Genomic DNA, 10,278 nt, shown 5'->3' on the forward strand with positions numbered 1-10,278 from the left:
TCTCCCAGCATTTTGTTAAGACTTCTATTACTGCACTTAATTCGGTGTTGATCCATGCATTCTCTTCATCCTTGTACTCTGGCATTTAGAAGCCTTCGCACAAGAAGCCTTTGATAAATTTAGTTTATCCACTCCTTCAGGACAGGAGTAGAGCCTATTCACATTGTTCCCCTATGGAACCCAACATATAGTAGGTGCTCAATTTTTTAAATAAAATTGGTGAAAGAATGTTTTCAGAAATACCGGTAAAATTCATACCTAGGGCCTTTAACTACTTCTCTGAGGCAAAGTAACATAGATACGTATATCTCAAAATGTATGTATTATCTTAATATTTATACCATCAAATAACTGGTGAACTAAAATTTGAAATGGAAAGTAGATCTTTGTACTAAACTTTTGTGTGAGAAACATTACCTTTATTGTGTCACAGTTGCTGATGCAAAGTAAATACTACCCAATCATGGATTCCCAAAAGTGGTCACTGTGTCCCTAACCAGGAACTGCAACCAAGATTATAGACACCAACTCCTAGGCACAGAGATCACCTCACAAATATCTAATGGAGGTCAACTCATCAAGCCTTGGCTTAGGCGTCGAAAGAGAAATGACCTTAAGGAGCATCCAGATAAACCTCTTAACATTCTGTTCTTTGTCCTTTACTCAAATGTATTTCTCCTCAAATATAGTATATTTCTGGATTTCACTCTTTTAAGAATTGTGAATGAGGAGGTCCTCAAAATGGAATTTCACTGAATTACGTATACGGCATTTCAACTTTTTAACTACTGTATCTCAAAGGACATTTTTGAATACATACATGGTCAAATAAAAACAGAACAAATGCAATGTTATCGAAATACAGAGCAAAAGGAGGCAATGTTATATACTGGATATCAATTACATTTTTGGAATAGTTATGTTTACTTATAAAATTTTGTCAGCAGAAAAGTATTTTGTTTAAAGAGACCATTACTAATTGTGTGATAACTAACAATTATCAGAAAGGCTTTGAAATAACAAGAAGAAAAGATTAAGCTAAGGGCAATACAGTAAAACAAAGTTAGTGCTGGCTACTATTTTCAAACAGGAAAAAATCAGACCGCCTAATGAAACAGTTGTTAATGTTGATACTGAAGGAATAAGTATGTATCATACCTTGTCATTTTCTCTTTTTTTTGACAATCTGCTATATCTATTAATTGCAGCATCATGATCTAGAAAACAGAAATGACTATTAACAATACAACGGTACTTTGCAAAACTCATAAATGCTTTAAATGGTCTTCATATGTACATCTTTCAACAAATACACTAAAGGTAAGAATTCCTTACCATATTATCACTCCAGCCAAATGTTCTCCTATCCAAATTTCCCCTAAAGTATGTTTCCAGTCATTAAATTGGTAAAAATATTTAATTCAAAGGAAATTGTAATCCATTAAAAATTTTTTTAAGTGTTTTTAGTACAAAAATAGCAAATACTCATTAAAGAAAACTTGGAATATATAGGAAAACAAGGAAGGGAATGTATTGTACCACCTCTAGGTATTATGAAGATAGCAAATCACAAGATTTGATTTAAAATTCCCTTTTAAATTTTTCTGTAGCATAAACAGTGCAACTTAAATAACAATATTAATTTAAATCATGTTTACTTAATTAGGTTCTTTTTTTTTCAATCATTGCATAGAATATTGTGATAAAGAAATGCATCACCACAAGAAATAACTGAGTAAAGTATTAAGAACTTACCATTACTAGCAATCTGAAACACTTCCTTTAATGTCAATATTTCTGGAAAAGTTCAAGAATAATTTCAGTGTAGCATATTTATGAAATACCTTAAATTTTGTTTAGAAAACAGTAACTGCCATTTAAGCTATAATTAAAACTCCAAATAATATTTCATACTTCAATATTCAAAGTGAAAAAATTATTCTGTACTTCAGCTAGTCTATAGAGCACTTAACTATCATTAGCAACAGTTATACCTATATAAAATCTACTTGCCACAAATTAGTACTGACACAAAAACAAATTTTAAAACCACTGCAAATTCTAAGATATGCAAATATTCTTAGTACCAGAATCCAATTAATTCATTTTTTTATATTGATGCTAATAAGTTCAAATGATAAATGAGAAAAACAGAACATTTTATTAATAAAATTATGACATTCAGTCCCCTTAAACTGAGAAAAGAGATTTTGTTTCTTGACCTTGGAACGATCATTCTTGAACATTACCACAAATAACTCTTTCTCTAAAATACATTTGTTTTTATTCCATGTATAATTTAAATATTTTACCATCCACAGATACGTTCAATGTTTCAGTCTATCATCCTATAAATAAATCTGTATAATTGTCTAAGGTTGTAAATTATGAGAAAGTAGAACCAATTCCATAAAACTCTCATCATTGAATAATCCTAAATGGGAAAAAACCCACCACAAACTACTAAGTCATGGATTGCTAGATGTGCCTGCACTACAATCTCCTACCGCTTCAGCCCATAAACACATCTCCATCTCCTGTGCCACTGTCCCAGTTCAGGCCTTGGTCATACACCTCACTAGATGCTCACAACTTCCCAATCCATTCTCCTAGACATCACATCAACTCTATTCCACTCTCCAAAAACAAAAAATTGCATGTCTCTACTTCTTAAAGACCTCCACTGGCTTCTCTTTGCTTTTAAACTCAAGTTGAACATTTTTAGCATAATCTAATCCCAACTAATCTATTTCTAGATTTGTCTCCTGCCATGCCCAATACATTCAACACTGAAGCCACACTGAATTTCTTGTCATTCTCAAAAAAAGCCATGTATTTCTATAACCCATACTTTTGTGCTTCCTAGTCCCTCTAATAAAATTATTCTTTTCTCTGGCAAATTCCTCTTCATTGTTCAATGCTCATGTCACATCCTTAGTAAAGTCTTTCTGACACCTTCCTCTAAGCCCTCACAACACCTTGCTTGTTCCCTAATGATAGAGACAGATTACCCTAAGTATCTTTTTACCCATCTCTTTCTCTAGGCTTTCTCAAGAGAAGTAGTATCTTATTCATATCAGTATTCCTCAGTTTCTAGTTTATCATCTAGCGGGAGCTCCTATAAACATTTAGTGACAAATTAAAGTAAAAATGGCATAAGCTGTGAATACTATCGAGAAATGGTTAAGATACACAGTAATACACATTTTATAGGCATTGATCTTCTGACAACTAATGAAAGTAAACAATACCTTTCAGATCTCTTTCTTTAAACTGAGTAATGGGGAACATCATGGCATCAGCAAGCTGTGTTGAAAGTACCGCATGACAAGAGCTAAGCTGGTAAAAGAAAAACCAAAAATGCCAAATAACTAAATTAAACAAAACCTAGTAAAAAGGTGTTGATTTTACATGAGAAGACTAAAAATTATGTGATATAGTAAAAAATATTATGCAGTCAAAAAATTCCATTCAAAACTTAGAAGAAAACAGGATAACCTTGGATTTGGCAATGGTTTCTCAGATATGAAACCAAAAGCATCAGCAACGAAAGAAAATATAAAGTGGACTTCATCAAAATTAAAACTTTTGTGCATCAAATCAAGTCAAATCAAGAAAGTTAAAAAGACAATCCATAGAATGGGAGAAAATATTTGCCTCACATATCTGGTAAGGAATTTATATCTAGAATAAAGAACTCAAACTCAGTAATAAGAGACAACTCAAATGTCCATGAACTGATAAAAGAATAATTAAAATATAATATATTCATTGTGGAATTTTATTCAGCCAAAAAAAGGAATGAAATTCTGACATATGCTACAACCTTGAAAATATTATGCTAGATAAAAGAAGACAGATGCAAATATTCTCAAATAGTATGAGACCATTTAAATGAAATATACTAAATAGGCAAATCTGTACAGTACAGACAAAAAGCAAATTTATGGTTGCCAGGAGCTAAGGGTAGGGAGGGGTAGGGAGTGACTGCTTAATAGGGTTTCCTTTGGGATGATGGTAAAAACGTTCTAGAACATCAATGGCGATGACTGCACCACATTGTGAATGTACTAAATGGTGCTAGTGGTAAATTTTGTTATGTAAATTTCACCACACGCACAAAAAAAATTCCTATAAATATTCCTTTATATAGACCTCCTGGGACAATATTTTGCTATAATGAGTTATTAAAATACTTCAAAGAAGTACTTTTCCAGTTAAAAGACTAGAAAAGACAAAACTACTTAATAGTTCATGTAAAAAGAAGAGCTTTCATTGCCAGTAGAGAATAGTTATGGACTCTCCAAAACTCTCTCACCACCTTTCTTCCTCCTAACTTCTAGGTATTTTTTTAATAATTTGTTCTGATGACTGGTTAGAGAAATTAAGGGTTGATATTGGCTGTTAGAGATGGAAGGATTAATGAATTGAATGGTAGGTAAAATGTTGCTTGATGGCAAAAGAGAGAAACTGTAGAGCCTAGGTATAAGCTCACAGTTCAACTCTTCCTTCCCTGCCTACATCAGTAACACAATGAAAAGACTGAACATCACATGGACTGGCAGAGCTTATATATATATATATGTTTATTCCTTAAAAACAACTTGTTTTAATCAGCCAAAGAAAGTACTGTTTTCACAAGACAGCCATCAAGATGTGGAAATAAGGTCCTTCTTAAATGGTAACCTTTTACTAATACAGATTTACTCAAATAATCATAATAGTAAAAGTTCCAAATAAAAGCTAAACGACTTGAGTAACTTAATTGTAAGATCACTTATTCAAGCAAAATAAAATAAGCACTTACCTCATCTATAACTTTTGAAAACTGTTGCAAAGTAGAGCTCATAACTTCATCATCGCCCCCCAATGGAAAACGCTGAAAAGTGAGAAATAGAGATGAAGTAAAGGGCCAATGCTATATGTCTTTTGTGAATGACATTACAATTTACATTTTAAAAAAACTCCAGAAAACTTCTAAAATTTTAAATAAGCTCTAAAAGTATCACTACAATTCACATAATTAGTAAACTTAATTAAAATGTTTGCTAAGCAACCAATTAACATAGTTTATAGGAATGTACATCATACTAGAAATGCAAAGATTTGGGGTTTAGCTGTAATTTCTTCAATTACCAGCTGTGTAACTTAAGCAAGCCTCAGTTTCTTCATTTGTAAAAAGAAGAGACACAAATTAGATAACCTCTGTATCTAACATTAAATCATTAAAATTAGACATAAGTGCTCTAGTGGAATTTCAATGGCATACCAAAATTACCTTCTGTGGATTCTTTTTAAAAAGCTTAGGATTCTTGATGAAAAATTCTATTTATCTGTATTACTGCATATTTTACATTATGTTTTTAAAACTTTCATATATAGTACCTGTTTTTCATATTCTTTTAAAAGTTTTGAAGTCAGATGTGTTGCTGCACTCAATTCATTCTAAGGAAAAAATAAATTCAAATTAACACAATATTACTGATAAGAAGATACCTACACTACTTTTATCACTAAACAAAAATACTATTAAACATGGTCTCTAAACCTCTCACTACATTACTGGAAAGAGAACTACCATTAAAGCACTTTAAAGGGAAACTTAAACCATGAAATATATACCATCAAGGAATTCAGCAGTGTTTCAAGTATGTGCTTTTTCAAAAATAAAATCTAAGCATTAAATTAAATATTGTTAAAGCTTTAAACTTAGAAGTAAAATGTACTATTTTAGCAAAATCTTAAGTGATTCTACATTGATGACTGATCATCCCTCTCTAGATGCTGATACTAGACTGTGATAATAAGCATTTAATAACATACAACCGAAATGTGGTCAGCCTAGTCATACTGTAGCAACATAGTCATATGAAGGAAATACTTTTCTAATTTAAAGGTTTTTTTTTTCCAGTGATGAATATAAAGACAAAAATAACATTTCTTTTATACATTAACATCCGTGGTCAGAAATCAAATCTTGAGAGACCTATCACAAGGATAAAAAATAAACAACTATCACAACAACTTTTAAGTACAAAATGAAAATGTCAGTCCAGAAAGGAGAGAAAATTAGAAGGGGAAAAAAATGAAACTTGTACACTTAATTAATCCCAAAGAAAGTTTATTACAGAACCCAGGTTGTTGTTAAGACTTATAATTAAGTTACCTAAACACACCCTCAATTATTCTTTCTGTTCGACAACAACAAAAAAATCTAGTCATACATATTTTCTTAAATTCATCTCCTGTGCCACAGAGCTTCATTTAATTTTTATTACCTTCTATTAACTAGATAGAGGCAAACTATTTTCAAATCCAAACCATTTTCACTCAAAAAAGGGGAGTATTCCATAAGGCTAAAAGCATGATTAGGGTAAATATGGTGTTTTCAGTCAAATCTTAGGTGAAGATCACTATCAGTAAGTTTCAATAAGAAAGCCCTTACTGGGTTTGGGGTAGAGGGGCAGATGCTTCCATCTTCAACACTTTTGTAGTACTACGAACTAAACATTAGTAACTAAAATGTGAGCTCTGTAATATAAAATACTTAATGTTCATTCATCCATTCAACAAGTGTTATTACTATGAACACTGGACAGGGCTAGGCACCAGTAAACAAGATACTATCTCTGTCCTCATAGGCTTAAAGATCCATTTTTAAAAAACATCAAGTCGGCCTTTAGCTTTTTACCTGTGCATCATAAATCCGATGCATAGCTTGATACAACTGGTTCATATAATTGGAAATAGCTGTAGCATCTTCTTCAAATACACCCAGTAAAGACCTCGTCTGTATAAAATAAAAGCAATAAGTTTATGTTAACCATTATATATCAGATAGAAATTTTTTTCTAAAGGAAGGAAAAACTCTAGGATATTAGAGCTCTAATTATTCTGAATTTTAATCTGTTTTCTGTTTTGACAGTAATGCCAGATAGCGGGATTCTTTGTTCTTAATTTCATATCATTAAAACAGAGGGATTTTCCAAATACTTCATACAAATTTTAGAAGGAACAAGAAAGGTATATTTTTATTAATTAAAACTTCTGTAATTAAAGTAATAAATCAACAGAAATGTTCAAGACTAATTTAATGGTATTCCATGTACATTTTAAATGTCTCATTTCAGGATAGCTTAGTATGATTATTTCTTTTTCTCCATGGTATCTTCTAGTAGTGTCAAACCCCTCCCCATCCTCATCCAAAATAATACCACAGTGCCCCTTCCAAACATGGCCTATAAAATGTTAACTATGTTTTTCTGAGTACAGAATTTGGGGTTATTTTCCTCTTCTATATTCCATTTTATTCTATTTTCCATTTCTATATTGTTTGGCTTTTTTTTTTTCAATGAGCATGTAAAAATTATCTTTAAGGGGAAAAAACATAATGTTAAGATTGTCAATAAAAAGGATCAGAGTTAAAGAAACTCAGCATATCAAGGCAAGGCATGCTAACTTTTCACATCTCAAAGGCAGGGGAAAAATTAAAATATTAAAAATTATTGATATATCTACAATTTAAAATCTAAAAGATGATCTTGTATTTTTATTCTAGAAAGTTACTTTATGTCTCAACCTTAAAAGTTTGGTTTTAAAAAACCAACTTATTCTTTAGCTTCCTATTTTCAGAAGAGGAAGCTAAGTCAAAATGGCTTCAAAAAAAAAAAAGCACAAAATCATTATGCCAGTATATTAAGTCCATGTTCTCAGTCCTCTACTTCTCCATGCCCCAGAGATTTATTTAGATCTGATAGAATCTTTTTATTGTTTAGCTCTAGTGCCCCACTCCTATTCCCCAAAGTGTTATTTTAAGACGTGACAAAGAAAGCATCAAGAAATCTTGTTTGGCTAATATGCCTTTTTTAAGAAAAATCTGCCACTTAAGTTTTTTTCCTACCCCCAAATTTTTATTCTAATTCAAAGATTACACTTATGCAAAAACCTGTAGTAGACCAAAAAAGGTTTAAAACCAATAATATCAAGTTTAACACTATAATAATGACTGACGTTAGCAGCTTACAAAAATACAATCAATATGGTACCATTTCACTGAATCTATGATGGCACCATTTTTATATACACTAAAACAAAACAAAACAAAACTATGCTGGCAATGAAGCTATGATTTAAAGTTTTCTTATGTCTTGAAATTTTTAAATTATGGTAACAGACCTTTAGACAGAATTTTATGTATAACACTCATATATGTATAAAAAAGGAAAACACAAGCAGCAGAAATTTAACATCCCAGAATTTCTTCAGAGTTCAACTCTTGTGTTACTTTTTGACCGAAGAGTCATCAATCTCCATGTTTTCTCATCCAATATTATTCTGTGCATTGAGGTGACAAATATTTCTTAAAAGAACTCCACTTTTATCCCCAATATTTTCTTACAAACCACTGCTACTGAATACCCATTTAGCAAGTTTTGATGGTGGCACTTACTTCATTTCACCAGGTCAGGACTGATAATCCTTCAAGAGGTTGTTAAATTGACTGACTAGCTGAACATTGACTTTGCACTTGGTTAGTCATGCCACTAGGAGAAAACCAAGTGTGTATATTTGCAGGCAATTACAAGTAAAACACCATCAACTGTAAGAGACATCTGCATTAACAGAGATGTTAAAATGGGGGAGGGAGAAATGTAAGTGTCATAATCTTAATCTATGAGTATTTCATATTATGCCAAAGAAAAATGCCTCCATTTGAGATTAGAGTTTGTCTTCAAAGTACTAGCATGGATGAATCACTGGTATTTATCTACACATGAAATCAATTTTTTTAAAAGATCATATCTGTTCATACTAATTAGGAAGTTTCATTTTGTTTCTGATTTTCAAAACAATTTATAAGCATGAACAAGGTATCCAGTTTAGTCTTAAGATTTTTGCCTCAACAGATGATCTTTTGCAGAATGGTATGGGCAAGATAATTCTAAAAAGCTTTATATTTGCTCAGCTGGATTTGAACTTGCAAATTCTCTCCTACATTAATACTATTTAGATACTATAAATCAAACTAAAAAAGTATAACTGTTAATTCAGGATAGTCTTTCATAACTCCCAGGCTCTTTTTTACATAGCAACTGGCAGGCTATATAAAAATAATTAAAGTCAAATGATCTAATAAAAATTCGTTTATATCGGGAGCTTTAAAAGTTTCCATACTTAACTTCTTGGACTCTATGCTAGATAAACAGTCCAAATGTGAACAAATATTTGTGCCCCAAAGCATGAATGTCAGCCCTATATACATAAGCAAAATTTGAGAAAAACTCTAAAAGTCCAATAGGACAAGAGTTAAGTCAGTTAAGGAAATGTGCAGCCTTTAAATGCTTTTATTCAAAATGTAATAATATGTGAAGATATTTAAGCTATAATGTTGAGTTAAAGCCAAATAAAAATTATTATGCACAAAATAATCTCAATTACATTAAAATGTGTAAGAGAAAAGAACTAGGAAAAAAGAAAGCAAATTGTTAACAGGCTTTGCTGCGGGTGTATGGCAGGTAACTATGCTTTCTTTTCCATACTTCCAATTTTTCTGAAGCATATAACTATTTTTATAATCAGGTACAAAAATAAAAACATTTACTATATATAATAGCTGTGGTTCAGAGAAGTTGAGTGACTTGCCCTAAAGCAGAAGAGATTAAGCCATTTACCATTTGCCCCAAGAATACTTGCAGGCACCCGCAGCAACTCGCAGATTACAGTCTTAACCTTACCCCCAAAGTCTGCCATGAAATAGCTTGTTTTATTATTTTCATATTTTCGTTTCACTCTAGTATATCGATAGTCCTTGGAAACAATGTCATTCTATTTATACCATTGTTGTTAGTAGTGGTATTTCCATTTACGAAATATAGTAATTCTTAATCGCTGAAAATGTCAAATCCTAGAAAACGTAGCATTCCTATGTGATGTTAACATCACTCTCAAACAGTTGTTAGCCAAAGATTAATTTGGTGAGTCCAATTTATGTACACATTTATTACATTAGGATTAGAGACAAGTTCTGTTTAGAAATAACTTCAAGAACAGTTTTTGTATTATATTTTCACACTGAAAACCAGTCAGATTTGCTTCAACCTCAAAGAGCGTGTTAGCACATGCTTGTAAAATTAAATTAACGCTGGCAGCAAGCTGCACTTTTTTTTTCCTAAATGGGAAATGGGTTAAAACTCTTGTATCCTGAGTTCCAGATCCACGGCTTTCCATTCTGCTACAGGTTCTCCCTAAGGATTACTTCCAAGTGTCTGCCTTTTCTAA

At 31.7% G+C, this 10,278-nt stretch overlaps 1 protein-coding gene across 1 annotated transcript in view; it reads right to left on the bottom strand.

Annotated features, from left to right (window-relative positions):
* The window catches only part of APPL1 (adaptor protein, phosphotyrosine interacting with PH domain and leucine zipper 1), a 35,007-nt gene that overhangs the window by 22,676 nt on the left and 2,053 nt on the right, over nt 1–10,278 (bottom strand). The window contains exons 2-7 of the mRNA XM_039858621.1: nt 6,692–6,790; nt 5,386–5,445; nt 4,808–4,879; nt 3,252–3,339; nt 1,756–1,797; nt 1,159–1,217 (exon numbers count right to left, since the gene is read on the bottom strand). Coding sequence (XP_039714555.1) covers nt 1,159–1,217; nt 1,756–1,797; nt 3,252–3,339; nt 4,808–4,879; nt 5,386–5,445; nt 6,692–6,790 — 420 coding nt within the window. The remainder of the gene's footprint in view (nt 1–1,158; nt 1,218–1,755; nt 1,798–3,251; nt 3,340–4,807; nt 4,880–5,385; nt 5,446–6,691; nt 6,791–10,278) is intronic.

This window comes from Pteropus medius, unplaced genomic scaffold (assembly GCF_902729225.1).
Source record: "Pteropus medius unplaced genomic scaffold, Ma_sr-lr_union100, whole genome shotgun sequence".
NCBI classification, from domain to species: domain Eukaryota; kingdom Metazoa; phylum Chordata; class Mammalia; order Chiroptera; family Pteropodidae; genus Pteropus; species Pteropus medius.